This window comes from Camponotus floridanus, unplaced genomic scaffold (genome assembly GCF_003227725.1).
Source record: "Camponotus floridanus strain SB8 unplaced genomic scaffold, Cflo_v7.5 scaffold16, whole genome shotgun sequence".
In the NCBI taxonomy this organism is placed as follows: Eukaryota; Metazoa; Arthropoda; class Insecta; order Hymenoptera; family Formicidae; genus Camponotus; species Camponotus floridanus.
Window position 1 is genome coordinate 1,559,172 of NW_020229281.1, and position 24,817 is coordinate 1,583,988.

General features: G+C 36.0%; 1 protein-coding gene across 2 annotated transcripts in view; it reads left to right on the plus strand.

The window, feature by feature from the left end:
* LOC105248352 (lachesin) overlaps window positions 1-24,817 on the plus strand; it is a 213,575-nt gene that overhangs the window by 33,490 nt on the left and 155,268 nt on the right. Inside the window, exon 1 of one of the 2 annotated variants that reach the window (XM_025406924.1) lies at window positions 5,937-6,553. The exons of the other annotated variant lie outside the window; for it this stretch is intronic. Coding sequence (XP_025262709.1) covers window positions 6,427-6,553 — 127 coding nt within the window. The 5' untranslated portion in view covers window positions 5,937-6,426. Of the gene's footprint in view, window positions 1-5,936; window positions 6,554-24,817 lie in introns of those variants that run through there. 2 annotated transcript variants of the gene reach the window in all.

The following is a 24,817-nucleotide window of genomic DNA, read 5'->3' on the forward strand; positions in this document are numbered from 1 at the left end:
AATTGGTATTCAGTAGGATCGGGGCGACGCAATTACATTCCGATTGTCTCATCGTTTGAATAGTCCCTCATCGATTGTATTGAATCTTAATTGGCTGTAGAGTACTCGGGGAGTCTCGAAACTGCAATTGTCTATCGCTTACGGAGTTTTGTTTGCAGAAGGAAACCGGTCTGGTCGACCGAAGATAATAATGTTTCGTGAATTGAGACTGATCCGTTGAATCGCGTCGCGGGATTGGCAGTAGCGAATTGCGCGTATATATTTTCGCGAATGTGTTTCCCCACTCTTATAACGCAGTTTTTCGTAAATACCTTAATCGTTCGTCTCTCTCTAAAAATTACGATTTCATTAATGACCCTTCTTCACTGATTTTTTATACTCAACATGGAATCTATTAATCATGATAAAATTACGAGTGATAATCACTCGACTAAGAAATATCGTGAGATCGAAAATTAACGCTTGTAAATTATTAATTTGCCATGAAATATCACATCTATTTCGAGATCGTCATTCGCCATGAAACATCACATCTTTTTCGATGGATTTTATATGGTATTTTCATACAATGGAAAAATTTCGTTTGTTCAAAAATGTAATTGTTAGGTTTTTCAACTTTACAATTTTTCGATAAATTCTTGTTGATTCGTGAAACAGTATTTACGTATGTATGAAACAAATGCGAAAACAATAAACGCGATAAAGAGTGCGCTTTGAAAAAATTGTTGCCTAATTGAGAGTCGCTTCGTCTCTTACGCGCGAACATTATTCTATTTTACGAATTGATAAAGAAAGTTACTAGGGGAAGTCGATGTATCCGGAGATGGTATGCGCAGAGTTTTTCAGTTAGAAGAAAGCAAGGAAGAAATCATTTGACGGAGAAAATGAAAATAAGAGACCAGATGTGTCCCGGGCAAAAACTCGCCTCTGATTGTCACATCATTTTCTTTCTTCTCATTCTTCCCTTTTTCTTCGAGCTCAATACTTTCCGTCTCAAATCGTCTATAGTCTTACAGTGAATCTTTAGCATGCAGATTTTTATCCCCAAAGATTCTCAATTGCATAAAGACAATTATCGCATAAATCATTACGAGTCTTTTTCACATATGAAATGAATAATTTATTGGCAGTAGATGATTCACACATTATTATATTATATATATAATTCTATATAAATTACACTAGATAGAAATATAATATTGCACTGAGAAAAAAATTTGGTTGCATTAATTAGAAATCTAATAAATTCAAACAGTATGTCTGTTGGAAAATGGGCGAATTAGAATTCCTTTAGGAAATACCAGATGAGTATGATTAATTTTTTCCTATTAAATTTACCAGATTTTCTTGGTAATGATACTAAACTTACAACCAAAATGGCATCACTATATCCATGTTTAATTAATATAAAAGTTTTATACATCCAACTAGAAAATACTTGTAGTAAAGTCTATTAAACGTTCTAGTTATAAGAAATCCAGTCTTATCGCGATAACTAGAAATTCTGCTTGATTTAAAATATTCCATCAGAAACTTATTGATACAATCAAACGATTTTTCTCAGTGTTTAATTGAGAATGAATGTTATTCTTTAATAGCAAATCATTATTTCAATTTTATCCTGATCTAATTTCTCGTTACAAGTAGTTGCAAGTAATTGCGTATCTCCATAGAATTGCATTTAAGATTAAAAGCTCGGTTGATTACTAAATTGCGCCTCTCGAAGTTCACGTATCTCGCGTGAAGGATCTGCGCGATTTTCGTATTCCAGCGATATTATTAGCGAAATCTTGCGCAGTCTCCTCATGACCTTGTAACACTCTAACGAAGATATCATCAGTTCTCGCGTAAGCGCGGAAGTTTTGCTTAACGATGAAAGTACTGAACTCATAGTACGCGAGCCGATAGGGTCTTGGTTAATTGTTCTTAAGGAAAATTTCACGGGCGATAACCAGGATGTCAATCTCGGCTCGCGGAATAAGATGAGATAACTAATAATATTGATAAAAACGTGTCAGAGGCGGAAAGCGTAACCCGGGGATTTTGAAGGATAGATTCGTAACCCGGAAACACGATCGTGCTGTTGATAACGATGGAACGAGGATGGTTTATCTTCTTTCCGCTCTCGAAGGTGATCTGCGGATCAGCCTAGACGCGCCTAAAACTTACATCAAGGTAATGAAAGCTGCTCTATCTCCTTCCTGCTCCATCTTTTAGACGTCTACGTTCCGTCCCGGATATCCGCTTGATCTCTCGCTACTTTTATTTGTTGGCTGTTGAACTTTAGACGCAGGTTTCTCCTCGGTTGTTTATTAAGAAAATTTTCTACGAATATCCGGGCGCGTGATGAGGATGTGTAATGAAAAAATACAACGCGTTTGAGCTACTAATCTCCAATCAAAATTCTATATTCGTACGTTCTTCATTTACGTACACGTATTGACAGTACTTACAATCAGTTTTCAAAGTCTCTTATTCAAGGAATTGATACAGAAAGTAACCGCAAAATTGTGTTTTTTTTCAAGATATTTCTTTAAATTATAAAATAAATTTTTTGATAATTAAAATTTATAACGTAAATAAATTTATAACGTAAACAAATTTATAACGTAAAAAATGCGTAGAAATACAGAAAGAACAACATGTTAAAAAGGTGGAAGTGCTTTTAAATAAAAAATGCAATTGTATTTTGCAATTGCATGTGTGTTTATAGATAATTGCAACGCTTAAAAAGATACTCTGGTAATATTATTTTATTTTGTTTTATAACTCCTTTTTAAGTTTATGTTATTGATCGGGAAAAATCTGTTCTACTTTTGTGAGATATCTTGTATATTATTTGTAAGGTAAAGTAGTTTGCAAGATATGATATCAAACGTCAAATCTTCATATAAAATATATCGCGTGCAACTATGCTTTTGGCACAAGCGATTTATTTTCTAATGATTGAGACCAAATACAAATGTATCATGTATCGGATGTATTATGCACCAGAAAATTATAGTCAAAGTGGACGAAGTATCAGTCCACGCAGGTGGATTGAAGATAATGTCGATAAAGGCAAAATATAATCACGAGCCGAATGGTAATTGCCATGTTTAATCTGAAATTTTCATGGAAATGATATGCGATCGAACTGTCCAGTTATTGTCATAATTGATATAATTTTGTAAAAGAGGATGTATTAATATAACTCTCAAACGACTGCTTTTATCTGCCTTTATCAGGAAAAAGCGCGTTGTATCAAATGAAATAAAATTTACGTGTCTATTTTTAGATCGTGTAACATATTAAATAATTTATTCCGCGATTCTTTCATTGTGTTTATTATTCTGTCAAAAATTAAACGTTAAATTTTGCAAATAAAAAAATCATAAAATTAAATTTTACGTGTACTACGTGTAATTGACATTTTATATTACCGCGAATGTTATATAGGAAATTTTCACTAATCGGTTCAATTTGATACCACTGTCTATCTGATTAATACGAAAATTCACATTTTTTAAACGCGCTTTTCTCTTATTACGTGGCAACATTACCACCGAATCCAATCTTGCATCTAGATTAAAATTACATTAAAATCGGTAAAATTTGAATTTAAATTACTCCTTTCGGATGCATTCCATATGCTTCAAACACATTTTTATTCGAGACACATTCGCGTACAGCGAATCTAAAGGATAAAAATTCACCAATTTTATTAGTACACAACATTGTTGTGCAATTTTACATATTTTTTTAAATTAATTATTTTTGAGCTCATTTTATGTCTGCTACAAGATAAAAACGATATAACTGACATTTCTACATATGTAATTGTTTCATTGAAGTTTCATATTCGCTTTTTTGAAACACATAATTTTTTGCATTAATGATTAAGTTATTCGCCGGTATTTCTTCGTCGAGGTATATTATTCGCTCGCGGAATATATATACGCGTCTGGGCATTTTCGAGTGACGTGAAATCACAAAATCTGGAAGAGTATGTCCAAACTCATTCCGGTAGTTTTACGCTCTATTTCGTGTGAGCAAACTCACCGGCGATTTTTCACGAAAATTAAATGTCACGCGAAATGAGTGCACGGCACGTCTCCGACTTGCTTCTTGATAAAGAATGGGTGATATTATTCTAATGGCGCCGCGGCCGCATCCTACATGATTCCACCATCAACCGTACTCATCAGTCTTGTATATCGTATGTTTCGTTCTGCGATGTTGCTCTTCGGTAAAACGTGGACTGTATGTTTCTATTAGACCGTGTTTTTGCGCGCTACGGTTGTTATTCAATAAAAGGAATTTGATATGTCAGGCTATACATTTTGCGCAAACTTTTTCCGCGACGGTCGTATTTAAAAATTATGAATCCCAGCGAAAAGAAAAAAAGGAAGAAAAACGACGGTGCGCGATGCAATGTAAATTACACTCGACTTTTTTTTAAACTTCCTCGATTATTATTTATGGTATTTATTTAATTCGTGAAAATTGCTTTAAATCAACTATCGTTTATTTGCGCACCATTGTTTTTCTTCCTTTCTTCCTTTGGCTGGGATTCATAATTTTTTTTGCGTGCGTATGATTAAATTGAAAATTTTTTTATACATCATGAATATGAGATTAATAATATTTGTTACGTTATTTTTGCGATATCAGTAAAATGATATATGTAAGTCTATAAAATATTTGAATATAAAATATGCGAGACGAGAGATGATTTGGTATGTCAGGCTACACATTTTGCGCAAACTTTTTCCACGACGGTCGTATTTAAAAATTATGAATCCCAGCGAAAAGAAGAAAGGAAGAAAAACGATGGTGCGCGATGCAATGTAAATTACAGTCGATTTTTTTTAAAACTTTCTCGATTATTATCTATGGTATTTATTTAATTCGTGAAAATTGCTTTAAATCAACTATCGTTTATTTGCGCACCATTGTTTTTCTTCCTTTCTTCCTTTGGCTGGGATTCATAATTTTTTTTGCGTGCGTATGATTAAATTGAAAATGTTTTCATACATCATGAATATGAAATTAATAATATTTGTTACGTTATTTTTGCGATATCAATAAAATGATATATGTAAGTCTATAAAATATTTGAATATAAAATATGCGAGACGAGAGATAATTTTTTTCGATGATAACATACGCTTCACTCATGATTTTTATATCATGATCGCGCTTTTTCATAGAACATTTATTTATGCATTAATGCGTATGTACCATAATAAGGTAACATACCAATATTTCACGAGCGCTGTTTTCAATTTTATCTGACTCGCGATTGGCAAAATGATTTTGATCATGAATGTTATATTTATTCATGGCAAACGTAGAGAGAGAGAGAGAGAGAGAGAGAAAGAGTAAATTATAATCCCATTACAAGCAATAGCATATAAAAATATAATAGAATTGCCAGCTCGCAACGTGGAAATAGAATATTATTTTTACAAAGTTTTCAAAGCGGAAAAAAATAATCTAACACTGTTAGAGAAGTCGACACTTGGATAAAATGCGAATATCGCGAAATTTATGGAATGGATTCGCGTTATTGCTCGATACAGATTATGTTTTTTTTTTCTCGATATTAAATCGCGGTGTCGCGCGTGTACAATAATTGCAAAGAGGAATAGGTCGTCGAATGAGGAGACAATGCGTGGCGCCGGCAGAACGTGGCGCGCGAGAGGGTGAAGGAGAATAGACAGATAGCTGGCGCGAGGGGGTGAACTACCCCCCTGGACTAAGAAAAGTCGAAAATCTTAATTCGGGAGCGGTGCCGCCCCCGCAATGCGATGGGCGGCGACTCGCGCGCGCCGATTGGCCTGATTCGGGGAAAGGGTGAGATGCTCTTGTGTACGGGGGTGGCTGAGATCTGCGCCGTGATGCTGGGACGGCGCGGCGTGTGTGCCAGCAATGTAGTCTCCCTCTACGAACACGTTTAGTCGACGCCGGGCGTCCCAAGCGCGCACTTGTCGGGAGCAGCCGTCGTTTCGTGTTCCAAGCCGAAGACATGTAACTCTGACATAAGGCTCGTCGCGGTGTATCACGCGTGTAATATTCGCCAAACCTCGAGCGAACGTCTCTCCGAACGAAAGGACAGAGTTTCGAACGAGCCTCGACGATAGACGTTGCACGTGAAAATCGAGCATTTTCTTTTTCGCGACGCTTGGGACACGTTTAGGATGCATTGGACCGACATAATTTTTTACAAAATTTTGACATAAGCTCTGCGTGAATGAGAGATCGCGCCGGAGATCGTTCGCAGGCAGCGAGTAGTGCTGTAACGCTCGTTCCTATCGGAGTCGCGAGGAAGAGTGTCTTTGGAGTAATTGCGAGTGAATCGAGAGACTTTATCGGGGTGAACCGATAGAATGCGAATGAGGATCTTGTATTCGTGACATCGGATTTGTTAATCGGATATCGGTGATGCAGCTACATGCTGGAAGGAGGAAGAGGATGACCGTTAATTTTCTATCAAGGATGGTGGCGGTATTTGTTTTTGCTTGTCTTCTACTGCAGAATGGTCGGTCAACATTCGCAGCTTATACTACTGGTAACGTTAAATTTACTTTACTCATTGAAATATTATCTCTCGAGAAGAAAGCATAACCAACTGTCAATTTATGATTTACCGAGTTATTATTTATACTTATTCATCGCTATTTATGCGTTTCACGGAATAATTTAGAAAAATGTTTTGTCATAAAAATAATCACAATATATAGTTTCTAAAGGTATCAAAGTATTATAAAAAATTTATACAAATTTATTATTCTTATTTATAAAAAAGATGCAGCCTCTAACATTTAGAGAGATTTTTAAGACACATAATTGCAACAATTTGTTTTTTTTTAATAAAACGAATTGTACTTCTAAAATATATTAAAAAATATAATGATATTCATGTTTATTATTTTATAAACATTACTTTTTCAGCAATATTTTTCTTATTATTGTTTTAATTAATAATAAATTATATCATTATTTCGCAGAATAATAATTCTTGATATTTTTGTCGAGAAACAAATTAAAATATTTTATTTTTGGTAAATGAAAATTAATCAATTCTTATTATTAATGCTTATTATTTTATTATTCATTTTTAGTATTAATTAAAAATGACTGTTTATTGTATATTTCAATTTGTTTTTCGACAAAAATATCAAGAATTATCCTGCAAAATAATGATATAATTTATTAATTTATTTATTATTAATCAAAAATAAGAAGAATAATATTGCTTAAAAAGTAATGTTTACGTGAGTTTCCTTTCATCGATATATCGAAAATTAACATTTTTTTTTATATAGCTTATAATAAAAATGATAGATGAATGAGATGAAAAATGGTATATTGATATTCATATCATTTATAATGCTATCCGGAATGTATATATCATTTGCTTTAGAATAATGCTTTGATTCTGTCATTAACTATATACAATCAACCGACATATATATCGTACAAACGCATGACAGTCTAAATATAAACTATCTACCATATATCCCTCTGATGTCTCCCATGTTTGTTTGCATGGTGACTTAAACGCATACTATCCAATCCGCACATAATCTCGGATTTAATTTTCATCACGTTAAATCTGATACTGACAATGGTATCGATGCATTATAGCATTGCATACAACGTACATACATTACATACAACGAATTATCTAATTTACACTGAGCGATCGATGTAAGCCAGATATATTTTTAGAAAGAATGATCCTTTATAAAATTACATGTATATTTAATATTTAATTTAAAATCTCCCCTATTAAAATATTTCGAGAGGACGGAGAATGAATTTTGTGAAACATAATGCTCTTCATTTAATATATGATATATTTAACAGTATATGATTACATATTATTTTAACGTTCTTGCTCCGCTATTTTTTTTTTTACGAATACAATTTGCTAGAAATCTCGAAAAAGGTTGCAACGTGATAAACTGTAAAAAAAAAATCTTAAGAACATTTAATTTATAAGATTTAAAATATTCGTAAATCGCTATTATTCTCGACGAGAAATGATTCCATTTTGAAAGCATATTACGCATGATACATAATAATATAACAATACAGATAATATATCACGTATTCATGCACACGTAACGAGGCGAATAAAGTTAATATATACGCATTATGCACTCGTCTTCTCTTTGAGCAATTGAGATGATGATCGTCGCGCGCGTTCCGAATGACACGTCTTTTCGTTCTCTCCCTCTCGTAAGCGCTATCACGAAAAAGCTGCTCGAGGGGTTCTAATACCGAGCTTGCTGAAATTACGCTTCAATGGCGAAATTGCGCTAGGAATGAGCTACGTCCTCAGCGCGCGTGCTCCACATGCATAATTCATAAGCGGGGCGTCACGACGAAACCTCGGGCGATAAATATTTTTTGAGGACGGAAGGATGTAAAAGTGCATGCAAATGAATCTCTCACTGTAATGCAGTGGCTACTACTTACACGGGTATTAAGCTCTCGGCGCCCCGGCACACTTTTCTTTCCGCGCGCACCCTCGTCTTTCGCTCCCCCCCCATCCCCCTCCTCTACCTCCCCCTCCCCCTTTTCGCTTCATTATTTTGCGTATACCACAATTAAACGGCGGGAGCGAATAAAATTTTCGGAAGTGCCGGAGTACGAAAGCAGATGCAAATTAATGCCTCTTCCCCCGGTACCGGTGTCGTTTACATCACGCTACGCGCCTCATCGTAGCGTGCACGAAAGTACGTTTTTCTTCCTTTACGTTCCGCTTTTCTATACGAGCATTTATGTCGGAAATATATTATCGCGTGTAATTACATATACTAACTTTATACGCAAAATGTATCGCGTAATTTCAGATACGGGCTTTATATGTCGGATGTTGCGTTTAGATATATCTTTATTTTATTTATGTAATCTCATTATGTAGAAACTTTACGAATTTAATAGAACATCAACGGTGAGTTCCTTGATGTATAATAATTTATATTAAATCTTTATTTATATTTTAAATCTCCATATTTTTTGTTTAATATTTTATTTTATGAAATAATTCATATTTTATTTTATAAAGAAATTTATATTTTATTTTATAAAGAAATTTTCTCAGATACGTATGAACTTCTCGCAGGCATTTGAGAATGTGTTTTTAAAAAACCCTTGTGCGATTGGATTCGAATCCAAAAAAATGTACATATTAAGCTATATTAAATAACGCGGTGATATCTAAATCCAATTGTCTTTACGGATCTACAGATTGCTGGTCCTAAAAACGGGTCTGAGTGGCCATTATGGGTGGTGGCCGCGTGGGATGCGAATTTTATACAGTGGTCATTCAATTCCCGTGTTACTGCCTGAGAGCGTAATCTCTTAGGTAGCTCCGCGCGTGTCGGATAAAGACAGATAGACAGGGGCGCACGATCGAGAATATGGAGGGTACCCTCATTGTCCTCGTATCTGATCGCAGCGAACGACTAATAAAACCACTTTACTCGCTCACTGCCGATTGCCTCACAGTCGTTACATTTAATGCGTAATATACTCGAGTCTTTGATATCCACTTCGCCGCCGCTTATCTAATTTCGATGAATTATCGAAGAAATTTTGATAACGATCGAATCGAATATCGCCTATTGGCCTTTTTTGCACTCGTTTCCGTTTGTAGAATCGTTCATCGTCGCCGCTCCTCTATTTCTGGCCGACATTTGTCTTCCCTCCCATTTCCACCCCTTCGCTCTTTCCTTTTTCTCCTTCCTTCGCTCTTTCTCTTTCCTCTCTTTTCTGTATCAGAGGGGCTACGCCAGTTTCCCAACTGTTCCCCGCGAAATTATCTCGTAGCCTAAGGGTTGCCATCTGTTTCGATGGGGGAAGCCACCCCTAATTATGTACGGCGACAGTTGTAAGAGCGCTAAATCTAATATCTAATGTCCGCACGAGGTATATGCGTTATACGTGTCGAAAATACGAACAATTTCCATACATTTCGACCAATTGTTCGACCTCGCAAGAGACGCTCATCCCTTCCTATAGATAATTGCGACTCTAGTATAGGGAAGAAGGAAAAAAAAACTGCCTCCCTCGTTTCTCCCGATTCGAGATTCCATACGTTTATATTTAACACGTGTTATAACACATAACGTTTTCACGATGTAGCTATATTTTATAATGAATTATTAACGCACGTGTGCGCGGTAGCGCAATCGTATTCAAATTGAAATTCCGTTCAAGTCTACTTGAAATTGAAGAAGAATAAGGTTCTTGCGCTATCGATTTGCAATTTACCTCTTTAAGCTTCTTCGCAAAAATGGGAAAATTCCTAGTCGCTTTGAATTTAGCAACTCTGGCCATGTTTCGACAATTTTTGTTGACAACAAATTTAATGATAGGCGGAAAAACGCGCGGAAAAGCTCCGCGAATGCCGTGACACTTTAATGGTAATGCGCGATTCGGGGGATATTTTTCATCTTTACGTCGTCTTTTTACTATTTTATTGTTATGATATTCTGCAATATACATGCGCAAGATGCACGCGCACGTGCGTCGCGTACGCACGATCGTATGCCATCTGCCTTTAAATGGGTGAGTGGGAGTCGCTTCTGAGCATACACGTATGCCCGTGTACACTTATAAACAGGAAGAGAGAAAGAGAGAGACAGATAGAAGTCTTCATGTTCCGCGCACCCCTGGGATTCTCGCTTCATGCATTTTATATTTCGGCAGACTTTGATTCCTAGACGGGCCACGTGGCTCACGGGAGTAATCCTTAATCTTTGATCGGAAATTATCTTTGATCATGGTTCAGTCATTGGACGTTCTTTCTCGACCCTCTTCTTATCTTCCTGCATCCCTTGGGTAGGTATCTATTCGCGTATGGCGGATACGTCGGCGCTTTTGCGCGAGCGAGAGAGAAGGAAACTTGCGAGGGAGGGAACAGGCAGTTCGAGGAAAAGGAGCCAGGGACTCGTCGTGTAATTCATATTCCTGGCATATAACTTTTTAATTTTTTTTTAGTTATATATTGAAACCGTCTTTACTCTTTTTTCAAGACATATATATTCGAAAGTGTTTCTCCCAATCCATACAAAGTGATTTTCGCAGATATATTTTCCGATACATTTTTATGGAGAGAGATTTGACTTGTCATAAATTTAATAAAATGTATAATTGTGCGTTTATTAAATTTATGATAAATCTAAAGATTTTTAAAAGGACTATTTCTGTAGGTCTGTGTAAAGTAAAACTTAACTTTCGATATTCCGTGTTCTCTCTTTTTTCATGTCTTTCCTCTCTTTCTTTCGCCACTGAATTACTGCAAAAATGCGTATACACATCATTATAGCTGTACTTGACATTCCGAACTCTTCGATATTCCGCACCTTAATCTGTTCGTGAAAGATTTGGTCCCGCGATGTAGTGAAGCAGACAGCGCCAAAGGATGAAAGAACGGTGAAGAAAGGGAAGAGCGAGCGCGCGAGAAAGAAAAGGGAGGAGTGTAGGGTAAGAGGGAAGAGGAGAGCATGTTTCCCAAGAAGAAATCCTCGCGTGAGCGATCTCGACTCTCGGCTTACCAAGTTGGCGAAATACTCGAAGCTCTCTCATCCTCTCGTTTTCTCTCCTCTCTCGCGCTCGATTCCCCGCCTCGAATCAACTTTGCACCTTCGCCGCCTCTGCCTTCCTGTATCTCTTTTTTTTTCTTCTTCTCTCGCACCCCGGCTGCGCGTACGTGTTGAAGGAAAGCGTTCTCTCCCTCGAATATCTCGACTCTCTCGACTATCGACAACTTTCATCTTGCTTGCATGATCGTCCTGCGACATGCATCGCGATCTATATTTCCGCGTCTCTTGAACATGTTAATTATATACTTGTTTCTTTGTTTTTTTTTTTGTTTTAAATAACTTTTCCCACACTTGTTGAACGGAATAATTTTAGTCTGTCATCTTCTCGAGTTTGCCAATCGTGTTTTTCGTATATATCTTTGTTTCGTTCGTTTATGTATGGGATAAGCATCTTGTTCGTCCCATGCGATCTATTTCGGCCAACAACAGTAACCATTCTCTTCATGTTCTTCGAGGCTCTTAGTCTTTCTTTTCTTCACTTTTTGCCCCAACTTTTAGGACTGCCTTGAAAGAAAAAGACGTTAAGACAGTAGTCGTGGTGTACGTGGGCCATTAATATTTGAGATTGCCGCAACCGGTTTCTGAATCTACTGGCAAGGTAGAGAGTTTCTGTAGTATACAGTTAGAGGGTGATACCGGGCGACCGAGAAGTCCGTAGGGGGATTACAAATCTGATCTTTGAGAGGTGCGCGGCGATTTATTGGCTTTGGAATGTTCCACGTGGGGTCGAGCTTAAGAGGGCAATTGTGCGGAGTGTTATTAACTTAAAGGTACTAAAATAATGGGGGATCTATTTTGCTGTAAGATTTTGTATAATTTAAAACTAAATGAGACGTAGGTCAATACTTTTTGGAATACTTTTGCAAATTTTAATATCATATAAGAGATAATTTCACGGAGAATAATAGGGATAAAGACCACTGGATAGAAGTGTTACAAATGTTTTAAGGCATCCCCCGTCTTCCTTTGATATCGTAATTCGTTTTACGTCGGCGATTTGTCGTATTTGCGAATCGATAGATATTTCGAGGAAAATCGACTTACAGAAATTTCTTCCATATTTGCGATTATACGGGACGGGATCGTTTTCAGTCGCTCGTGATTGCTGGCAGTTCAAGCGGATTTGTCGTAAGGGTAAGTCGACGACGACAAAAGCCGCGATTTTCTACGTTTCTGCCAATCTACATCAGAAGCGCCGTCCGAGATATTATGCCGGCCGAGGATATAATTCTTATTACGTCGTAGCGGAGAGAGAAACGTCTCCCTTTGAGAATTGCCGTCTTTCTCGCAATAGCCGTTCTCTAACAAGGCAAAAAAGTACATTAATTGCGCGCTGTGTTGCGGTATTATTAAATTCTTATGGAAATACAGGTATATACGAAGGCGAGGGGAGGAGGCTCATCTCATAACGTTCGCTATTGTGTTATAAAATCTAAATAATTTCAAGTTTTCTAGCGACGTGAGCGGGAGGGGAAAAGGAACGGAAGCCCGCTTTTCCTCTCGCCGTTTTCCACCGTCCGCTTTCTGACGAGCGAATATCCAGCGAGGGATGCAAAGTATAAAGCGGGGAGAGATCGACGGAAAAATGAAATGAAAAAAAGAAAAAAAAAAGAGGAGAAGAGGGAAAACGACAAAAGACGCGGAGACGGATTAAGACGTTTGCGCGTCACATAGCGCGAGAAGATACAACGAAATTTAAAGCCGGCAGCAATCAGATATTCAAATTATATTTACTAAATCAGCCCTCTTCGCGGGGATTCTCTCCTCCTCTTTTTTTTTCCCCTCTCCCCCTCGCCGTACATTGTTCTCTCCTTTCGTTTCGCGACCGTTCGCCTCGTTCGCTCGCTCGCCTCGGCAAGAAGTTAACGGGCAAGTTTGCTCCTGTCCGACTGCTGCCGAGTTAACAATTCGGTTAGGAAGTTAGAGTCCTTTCCAGCCCACCTCTGCCCCCTCTCTTCTCCTCCCCCTGCTCCTCCTCTTCCTCCTCTCATCTTCCGTTACCCTATAGTCGCCTAACGTTACTCGCTCTGCGACCTTTTTGGCGACGGCCAGTTCGATGGTCTTCTACTCGAAAGAGCTTGACTCCTCGTTACGCAGCAGACGTTGGACTTCGTGCTAGGAGTGAAAATCAGTAAATTCGTCGAGCGTTCGTTACTCCCGGTATAACAGAATCCGAGAATCTGAGAGAGAAAGACAGAGAAGGGAGGAGGCGGGGGGGGGGGAAGGGGAGGAAAAAGGACAAGCGCGGAAAGTAGCGGAACTGCATTGCGGAAGATCTAAGTTTTGCGAGTCGAAACTACGGGGAAAATTCCGCAATATGTTTTAGACGACGCGTTGCGTTTTAACCTTTTACCGGTTCCTTTCACAAAGACGCCAATTTCTGACTCGATTACTCCGAACGCGATGAGCACACGCATACCATTATAATGCGATAAAATTATTATTATAATTATGCTGCAAATAATTATTAATAATAGAAGGAGAGAAAAGCTATCCTCTTTTCGGAACATTTTCTTCAGATATATCCACATTTTGTAAAGCTTTTTTTCTGATGAATGTAACTTCACGATAAATAACTTTACAATTTAATAATACTTATTGACAACAATTTATTATCATCAATAACAATAATTTGACATATATAGGGTTATGTAGATTATTATTCCCGCCACTACTTTGAGATGTCTTAACTTCGACTCAAATTACTATAATTCCTTATACGGTTGCTTAGAATCTTATTGGTGAATCATTTTGCTTCTTAGATTCACTCGCAGTTAATGAGAGGGCATATAGACGAAATAATATTATTTTTCCGCTTTTTATTAATAAAACAAATAACGATAATTATACGCTTGAAACCTTCCTTGACTGATAAGAAATTAATGTGCAAAAGATGATATCGAAATACGTTATAGTTATCGAGAATACTCGTTACAATCAATCCGAGCTCGGTGAAATGCATACCGTAGATTGGCAGCAATCGGGGAGTAATAAACGACTAAGAAAATATATCTTTTAAAATACATTTATATAGGAGTAAATATTTAAACGCACATTTAAATCAAAGTTTTTTTAAAAACAGAAGGAACTCGACACAAGATCATGTAATTCCTTCCTTCTTTCTTTCGTTATATTCTTAAAATTTCTGAAAGTAGTACTTTAAGTAAGTAGCACTTTAAATAATCTTCTGTTATGCGCGTATAAGAAAATGCGCTTTAAAAATGTTGTAGATTCTTGGAGGGACAGAATGAACAATCTGGAGGCATAATTTACGTGCAACGCTCATCCTTAGTCTTTATTAACAAAAATTATCTTCTGATTAATCTTCTATTCGCCCCCAGGGAGCAGAGATATATATATACGTACCCATCCGTACCTCGAAACTTACGTATACCGACAAAAGGGATCTTTCTCTCCCTACAAAATGCTACACCCTCCACCCGTGGTCGAGGGGTCCCACGAGCGGAATGAGTTTAGCCCTTGTTGTTTACCCTCATTTCAGAAAAGTAAAACTCTTTCCTAAAATATTTATATAAAACTCAGCTTGTGTGTCGAAAAGTTAAATCTTGAAAAAAAAATACATTACTATCCTATTATTCTTTATTATTTTATTAGTCTTCTCTTTATAAACTCTATGTTTGACGCTTCTTTATCCGCTACATTAATGCTTCATATGAAGTATATAAGATCAATAGCATGAAAAAATAACTAAGAGGATATAAGGAGATAATTAAGATAATTGAGAAGATATGACAAAATGATATTTTAATGATAAAGTGAAAAATTGCCGCGAAATGATTAAAGAAAGTATATGCACTTAATAATAATCAAAAGATTGTTAAAACCGTTTTACGGGTTTTAGATCCATCTCTTTTATTACAGCATAAAATTTTCATTCATAATTTCCTGATTACACAGTACGTTTCTGAAATAAAAATAGCTAATCCTTATGCGTATATTCTATTCATTTTATCACGAGAAAAGATCGTAAGATCACGGATCCGATCTCAGAGTGAATATTGCGAGTTCCTCTAAAGAAAATGAACATGATGTTAAACATGATTTCCTTCCTCGGCGCACAATCCTTATCGACTTCTCGTGGATACAAAAAAAAAGAACTGATAAAAAATTTATTTTGGCGCACAGATTTATCGCTCCATAATATATCAAGCTGAGTTAACGGATCACAACAAGTATTTATTGCCAACGGAAAGAAAACGATAATGATATTTGCATTTCTAATTTAGATACTTTTGCCGGAACTTTGCCGCGAAAGGAAAGGTATTTATAACTTGAAAGAGAAGAATTTTCGAATCTATATGATTTTCCTTCGAGAGTATGGTACGCTCGCAAAGTTTGGCGATTTATTTCAAAGATATCATTTCCTCTCCTCCACCCGATATCGTGAGTCTCGCTCCTCCTTATCGTGTGGAAAGGTGTTTTGATCAGCGACAGTACATCTCATTAACATATCCGCGATTCGCACTCGATTCCATCGTGATATCCTTGGGCGCGTCACATTGGACGGGTTTCGTCTGCTGCGCCAAGTCCATTCCCCAGCTTTTTCACGTCTCTACGGGTCGACCGGGTTATAAATATGATAATACACGTGGCGCAAGCGGCAGTGAGCGAAATAACCCCTTTCGAGCCGCTCCCTCACCCCCCCCCCCCGGATCCTCCCTTGCTCTACGATGCTCTCTGTCGCGTCTGTCGAGAGGAACTTATCCTTATCGACCGTCATGTATTACTCGTCGTCTTCTTTCGCCGCTTTACGATATTGGAAATCCGAAAACGCGAATTAAAGTTCCACCACCGTTACGGCGTCGACGCGACATCCACTGTCGAGTCGCGTCTCGCGACGTCGCGGCAGACCCCATCTGCATTCGTAGATCGAGGAGGGAAGTAAAGGATGTGTGTAAATCGACCGGTGCAATCGTTCCGTGAAAAGCCGAATTCTCGATACGAATGAATAGAACTTCGTCGTTGAAAATCCACGATTGCGCAGACCATCTTTATTATGAATTATCATAACTGTGTATCACTCGTCACAATAAACGTTAAAAAATGAATGATTCGCCAATTGATGTATCGGTAACGATGAAGAGAGAAAAAATAACAAATGATTAAAATAATATCAAAGAGACATACAGTTATTTCTCGACCTCTCAAAGTGCACAAAAAGGACATTCTTGGTTTGAAAATATATTTAGCTTCAACATGGAAATCTTGAAATGAGATTATATTGTATTAATTAAAGAAAAATATAATTGCTTGAATAATTGCCTACTTGAATGAAGCCATTTTATATAGTTCAATCGAGAAAAATATATTCTTACGATTTAAGATTTAATTTTCTCGAATGGAAAAGAAACAATGTTAGATGGAAAATAACATTTTTAAATCAAAGATTATAATTTTCTTAAAGTATTAAATAATTATATATCCTTGAGGTAACAATAATTAAATAATTATATATCCTTGAGGTGACAATATTAAAATAAGACTATAATATTGTTGAAATTTAAAATTATTAAATTCTTCTAAAAAGATTATAAATTGTTGCGTATATACGAAACAATGAACGCGTTAATTTAAGCTTTGATTTGATACTTATTTCCTTTCTGTGTGAATAAATATTTAATAGACAATATAAATCTTCCTAAATACAAATTCAATTCGATTTATTTATTACATTTTAATGTAAACTAATTTAGTGTCTTTTAATTTGCTTGATTATTATTTGCGTGGTTCTAAAATTAGATGTATTAATTATAAAAGTGTTGCTCATTGAGAAAGAACTGGAAATAATTTATGTATTTTTCTGTAATACAAATTATATTATTCTAACTTCGAGCTTTCGAAAATATTTTTCATAAATAATTTTCTGATAAAACATTCATGTGATCTCTTTATTACTTTTATATACGTATAAAATAACTAGGAGAATATAGATTCGTGTAAAAAATTAAATATTTTTTTATTTTATTTAGTGAAAAAATAAAATAATAAAAAAAAAAATATATAATTTTATATAAAATTTTATATAAAATTATATTAGTTATATAAAATATAATTTTATATAACTTTATATATAAACTATTATATAACTTTTTGCAGATACATAATTGCATTTGCAAAAAGCATAATATCATACGGGAAATTAAATCCTTAACATTTTTCTTCTATTACTTTCTTCCATCGTCATAAGAGAAATATACAACTATTTCAAATTCAATGCCTTATATGAGAGTTTAAAAAATTCGATGATAATCTACACAAATATGATTATGTATATATTTGTGCTTTGAGAGTTTCTTTACTTATACTTTAAATATGCTTTTGACAACATATATTTAATTTAACAATCGGGAGAAAATAATAAATATAAAGCCGAGAGGGAGTAAAATCCAAAGTACTTTCTTCGCATCGATGTTATCGATATCTCATCAATCTCGATGAACCGATTGGCACAATGTGTGTTACGGTTCTGCCTCTCGCGGAGGACACGGATGCGCACTCAAGCGTCCACAGAGGCTAGTATCTATACTATCCTTTGAATGCACCATTTACAGGGTAAATACAAACACTGTAGCCCATTAGAATAATTAGTCTTGCCGCGTAGCCGCTTAGTGTGCATAGCGCGCACACCCTCAACGCAATTAATCCAGGTATAGTAACCTTTTTTCTTGTTGTTTTCTCCTCGTTTCATGTCTCACAAGAATACGCGTTCGTTTTTCGCTTCCTCTTTTTCGCGATGTTTCCGAAAACTTTTCCCTCCTCAACGCAAATCGTTTAAGTCGCACCAATTTTTAAATTTCCAACACATCGAAATTATTACAGAGTAATATTTGTAAAAATATTTTTCATAGTTTTCCTTTTTTCCAAATCCATTCACCTCGCGTGTAGTTCAATTAAACCGCATAGAAAAGTACATAATTTCTCTTTCCTTTTTAATTTTCCCATCTTATATCGAGCAAAAAGTTTATATCAGCAAAAATGCGTTGAAAAATTAATATTTTTAGATAGACTAAGATAATTCGCGATCTGAAACATATTTTTTCTATTTTCTAGAATTTTTTAAGAATAGTTCTTTTTAAGAATAGTTTCTTTTTACCGGAATTACCTGAGTTTTTAAACCGTAAACGTTAATTTTACGAGACATTTTACCTTTAATTTCCTTTCTTCTCGTGTCTTTGATAAGAAATTTTTATATAACTGCAGCTAAGAGGATATCCGCTTCTCTACGTGAATATATTTTCGTAAACCGAAATTGCTGCGTAGAGATTGCACGAGTTTGCGCAGCTGGTGATTCGTAAAATATGCAGCGGAGTTCGTGAGCGCCCAGCAACGTCTTGGCTATTCGGCCGTTTGTTATGTTTGAATTATTGTTCTGATATTTCAAAGAAATGATCGTTGACTTTCCTCCGGGAATTGTATTATCCGCTTGAATTCCTTTGTCAGAGGGTCGTGGCTCATGATGCAATCCTATCGTAATTTTTCATTGAAAGAAAAAATTGCCGCAATGCTATTTCCTATCGCGATGTAGCGCGCAATGTAACATAATTAGATGTGGCGGTTGCTTGTCGGTTATGCAAAGAAGGGAATGAAATTATTCCAGAATACGTAAGTAGAATGTGTATTATATTTTTCCGGTAAATAACGCGATCCGTTGCTTTTTTTACGGTCAAAAGCAAATTTTAATTTCATCGTAATGGACTCGTAGAGTAAGAAGCTAGTTCTTGCAGAAAGTTTCTCTTCTCGCCTTTTCCGCGCGTAATGTTTCGCGGTGGTTTTCTCATCCGAGTCGTGGATATTTGACCGTCGTATAGCAGAAGCTAATCCTTCCTTTGCCGTTCATTTTAATTTCATTAAACGAGCTTATATGTACACGCCTGCGCGTACCCGGCCGCTCGTAATATTCTCCATGGCCAGGAATACCTAGGTCTCCACTCTATTTATTCATCCGCGTAATTCACAACCGGAAGGTGCTCACCGACCGGAAACGCATACACGGATGTGGCCATTGTTATTCGCCCTCGTACCGCAGCACTACCCTCAATCCTTGCTCGTCGTCCACCAATCACCCCCGCGGCCGGACTTTCTTTCAGAAAGCGCCAGAAATACGACTCTGCTTACACAGCCAGGAAACTTCGATCTCGAAATCGTCTCAAGTCGAGGAGTTGAAGATTCCTTATCGTTTTCATTGGCCGATTCGGTGTCTCGTGATTTTATATATAAAAACCGATCGCGACTTTTCGATTGAACTCGGCCGAAAAGTTGAACGGAAACGCATATCGATAATTCGGTTGACCTATATTTTTTTCTTTATCGGAGATACATTAGAAACTAGGGGACTGATATAATGATGCAAATTGAGATCTCGTTAGATAAATATAAGCGGCTCCAATATTTATTCGCAGAAATAGAAACATGATTATTATGGTCGGAAGGCGTTTATTAAATATTCTATTACATTCTTTTTTATTTCTAGCGTTAAAAATTAGAGTTTCTTTGACTCATCAAAGCTGTTGAGGACATGATAAATTAACGTACATAGAAATAATTAAGTTTATATCTTGTATATGATGTTAATATTTTAATAATTTGCATTTCAGAAATAAACACCTTTACAGCTGATATTAATCTTTAATAAAATATGCAAAGTCTCTTAAATCACGGAGCTTGAATTTTACTTATCAGTTTCCGTCTGTATGATAAATGAATGAATAATTAAAAGGATTAGAGTTTATAATTAGAGTTTATAATAATAATAATTTTCTCATATATTTTTTATATTTTTAGATATCTCAGATAATTAATAAAAGCAATTAGTTTGGTATCAAAAAAGCTATTTGAAAAAATGGAAAAAAAAATACGAGCATTTGTGTGTGGAAATATCCCTTATCATCAGTTATGTCCATTTCATTCACGTCAGTCAAAGAATTAAAAATAGAAGCAATAAACTTTATGCACAATTTAATATCATAAGTGTTTTCGCGTGAAAGAAAACATTTTTTTCCGTATAATTTAAAAATGCATGTAATATTTTAAAATATATATATATTCTGTTGAAATTCATCTTCCAATTAAGTTAATTGGTTCTATTCTATTGCTGTTTGACCTATATAAATGTGGGTACATATTCCGTATTGATTGTTCACATTTTGAAAGCGTTGCCTCAATCTCCCGCCGTTTTATACATGAATCTAGCCGATGCGAAAGAATACTTTGATGAAACCAATGAAAAGTATTGTAATTGCATTTTTGGGAATTTTTACCTGCAATCAGTTTTTAATGCTATTTTATCAAAATAGCATATTTCGAAAAATTATTGCAGCTAAAACTAGTTTCCATGTAGTTTTATATTCAATGCTCCTATTGTAACTAATAAATAAAAAAACAAGAATTTTAACGAAAAATAACACAATTATACGAATAATTCTCCTGCAAAATTACAATTCATAGTTATAGTATTTTTTATTGATACCGTTTATTTCTAAATTACAAGAGAGAGAGGAAGAAAAAGAGAGAAAATTGAACGTACATAACATAATTATATTCCCTTACATTTTATGTAACACACACATTACATAATTATATTCTGTTTATCTAATCACAGTTTTCAGTCGATTGTTCCACCTCAATTAGAAAGCAAAAGGATAGCGTTTGAACAAAAAAACAAATTTACATTTCCATTATGTTGATTTTACGAGACGTTGATCTCAAAGTCCATATATTCAAGTCTGGAAATATCTTGATAACGTGATATTCGATTTGGGCTTCTCTCATCGATAGGGAAAAAAGGTCATAATGGAGTTAAAGCGGTTCTGAGTTCCTGAAATTACTCCTGGTGGAATTTCCACATGGGTTTTGCGTCCAATCGTACGCACCGATCAAAATGAAACGGGGGAAGGTACTCTATGACGCGGAATAAACGCGAAGAATAGCTCGCATAATTACATAATGTGATATCTCATCGACGTCATATACGTGCCGTCTAACAATCGCGTATCGGCCATATGTGCCCAGCGGTTGTTTTTAGGAGACTGCGCACGACCGGGTTTCTACCGCGAGCAAGGAATTACGATCTTTATTTGCGTACGTTCGTTACGAGAGTGAATCCCGTTCAAATCTCGGATCGTTTTGTTTGCAGTGCACTCCGGATATTGACCTAGCGTTGCGACAGCCGGATAACGTGTACAATTATACCGCCTCTGTATCAAAGCATTTTCGAAACTGTCTGCAGTTTAAGAATTGGTCCGTTCTGCGGATTCAGGCGACAGATTTCAGAGAAATAATTCAATTATACATTAAATAGGCTAATTTAAGACCGAATAATTGTATTTCTCATGCCATTAATCGAGTTTGAGATAATAGTTTCACTTCAGCTCTTGTAGAAATATAAAAAAACGTTCCGTCATGTGTACAAATAGCTAATGCTCATTGGCAAAAACGAAGTATTTTGACATTAATGCGACGCGAGCCAGCAATAGGGGTCTATTATTTTCAAAGAAATTTGTTGTTAATCACTTTTAGAACAAGTCGCAGGATACATAAACCCATTTGATGCATGAGCACTTTAACGATTTATAATTATTACGACTCTATATTCTTTTGTTTTATTACAGTTTTACGAAAGAAAAGCGCAGGCTCATTCGTCATAAGCTTAAACAATGTCTGGCAATTTAAGCGCGCGCGCTAGCACAGTATCGTACTCCATTATTCGACCGGCTTCATAACAGCAAGATTTCATCTGCAGAATCCGAAAGGTCGTCGGTATATAAGTCACTCTGATTTTCTTTGAGATTTAAGCGCTTGGTGGACTTATAAAGAGAAAACCGATATAACCAAGTTAATTTTGTTTTACCAAATTTGAGTTCCACGATTAGTTTAGTTGAAATATCTGTCAGTTATTTAAATCGATGATAGAAGACGGTTCGTCTGCTTAAATACGTATTTAAATATTTAACAATTTTCATTGATAATCCTGTCAGTTTTATCTATTTACTGACGCAGATCAATTAGAATGTGTGTCACTTGAAGAAGAAATAAATTTCTTACGTAATTGACAGGCAAAAATTACGCTTAATAATGAATATCGTTTTTATACCTTTTTCAATCTGTCGTTGGATTAATAATCGGCTACAAAACACCGCGTTGCGATATCGCTGTTGTCAGAATCGCTGTAGAATTATCGATTAATGGCCACGCGTGAATGTAAAGAGGGACATAAATATTCGAGTACCGAAAGCCCGCAATCTGAGAGCTTCAGTTTTTTAGCTGCCAGTGTGTTTACTTTATATCATACAAACAAGAGAGAGAGAAAGAGAGGCGTGCACTTCTTTTATTTAACTATTCCAGCAACGGTAAGGATGAAAAGCAGAGAGGAAAAAAGAAATGAAAAGGGAGAAGAGATCGAGAGAAAGGGGGTTGAAAGCGAGGGAAAAAAAAGGAAGCGATGGGGAACCAAAAGGGAAAGGGACGCGAGACGGATATATAACGAGTAGACGAACATTGTGTTGAGAATCGTCGGGCGATTTCGCAGGATTTCGTAATTGAAACGCTCCTACACGAGGTAGGACCGGCGCGAGAAACACGGCAGACAAACGCCGCTTTTCCTCCTCCGGACCCTTTATCCACCGTCTCGAGTAGCTGCAGAGAGAGCCAAGTTAACGGAATGTCCGGCTATTTCGGTGCCGTACAACGCTTGCTCTTTTTCTTCATCTGTGTCTACCAAGCCCTCCGTCTCTTTCCGCTTTCCATTTGTCTCTTCCTCACCTTCATTAGATTCCGCGGCGCTTACGCGTCATTCTTTCGCGCTCTACCCTTTGCCGCGTGTAATTCGCGAATTCTCTCGCACCTCTTTCCCTCTGTTTTCTTTTCGCTTTCTTTAATTCATCACTTCCCGCGCCTCTCCCGCGAGATGTTTCGCTTGTATTTACACGCGAGGGGTTTGCGCAGCGATTGTGGAGTTAACTTATTGAACATTACACGCAATCTTGAATATTCGCCAAGAGTATTGGATAAATGAATATGAAGATTAAAATTCTAGATATTGTTTCAAATGTAAATTTTTTAATTGTACCTCGTTCGAGCTATTTAAGCAAGTAATATTACTTTTCATAATTAGATACTTAAATAAAAATTGAATAAATACTCAGAGAGATATATTTTTAAAAAAAACTTTACAAAAATAAAAATAAATACGCCAAGTACGTAAAAAATATTCTGTATGCAACAAAATGTTTAATAAAAAAATCCTTAAAAATACAGTAATTTACAGTAATTTTCTCTCATAAAATCATTTTTGTAAAAAACAAAATCTCAACAAATAATTTTCATAAAAAAATATTAAAAAATAAAATATCAAAACTAAATATAAAATCAATAATTACTATTAACCAAGTATTTAAGAGCAATTTGTAAATTTCATATGATATTTCCCATGAAATATATCAATTTTACATAGTAGAAATATTATTCATAAATTGTCGCTAAGAAAAAACTTAAACAAAAATCGAAGAAATACTCAGAGAGATATAAGAGATTAAATTAAAACTAACGCTTATTTTAAGATTATGTCAGTTCATTGTGATTAATACACGCATTTTGGGAGAGATGCGACGATGTCAAAAAGCTTAATTAGACTGAAATAAACCGGTCATATTTATCCCGATCTATATATATGTTCTCGCTTTACAGCTGCGCGAGCGTTTCCATTTTTTTTTCATTTTTGTTTCAGTCCTCTCGAGGAGTTTTTGTATCCCTTTCTCTCCTTCTCTCTTCTCTTCTTTATCTTGTGCTTTCGCTATGGCTTGGTTAAACTCTCGACAGCGGAGACAGTACACCGAACAAAGACCGACCATTTCTTGGCACGGAGTCACATGGTCTCCGTTAATGAACAGTCTTCACCAATTTTAGACGTTGAACGTGGACCAGCAAAAAGCAAGGAGATGCGTACAGGGCATCTCTAACTGTATCTAACTTTACATCGCTCGACTCTTTGCGAGAGAATATTTTTGAGGAATATTCTCTGATTGTGAGAGAAATATTTAACATTTACGTAAAATATTCCATTTTTCACTACTGTAAAATTAGGCTGCATCTCCTTCTATTTAAGATATTTTCAAGATATGTATTCGCATTTTTATCATGCAATTTAATCGAGATTCGTTAACCAATTTAAAACAATATATATATTTGTATTTCATCTT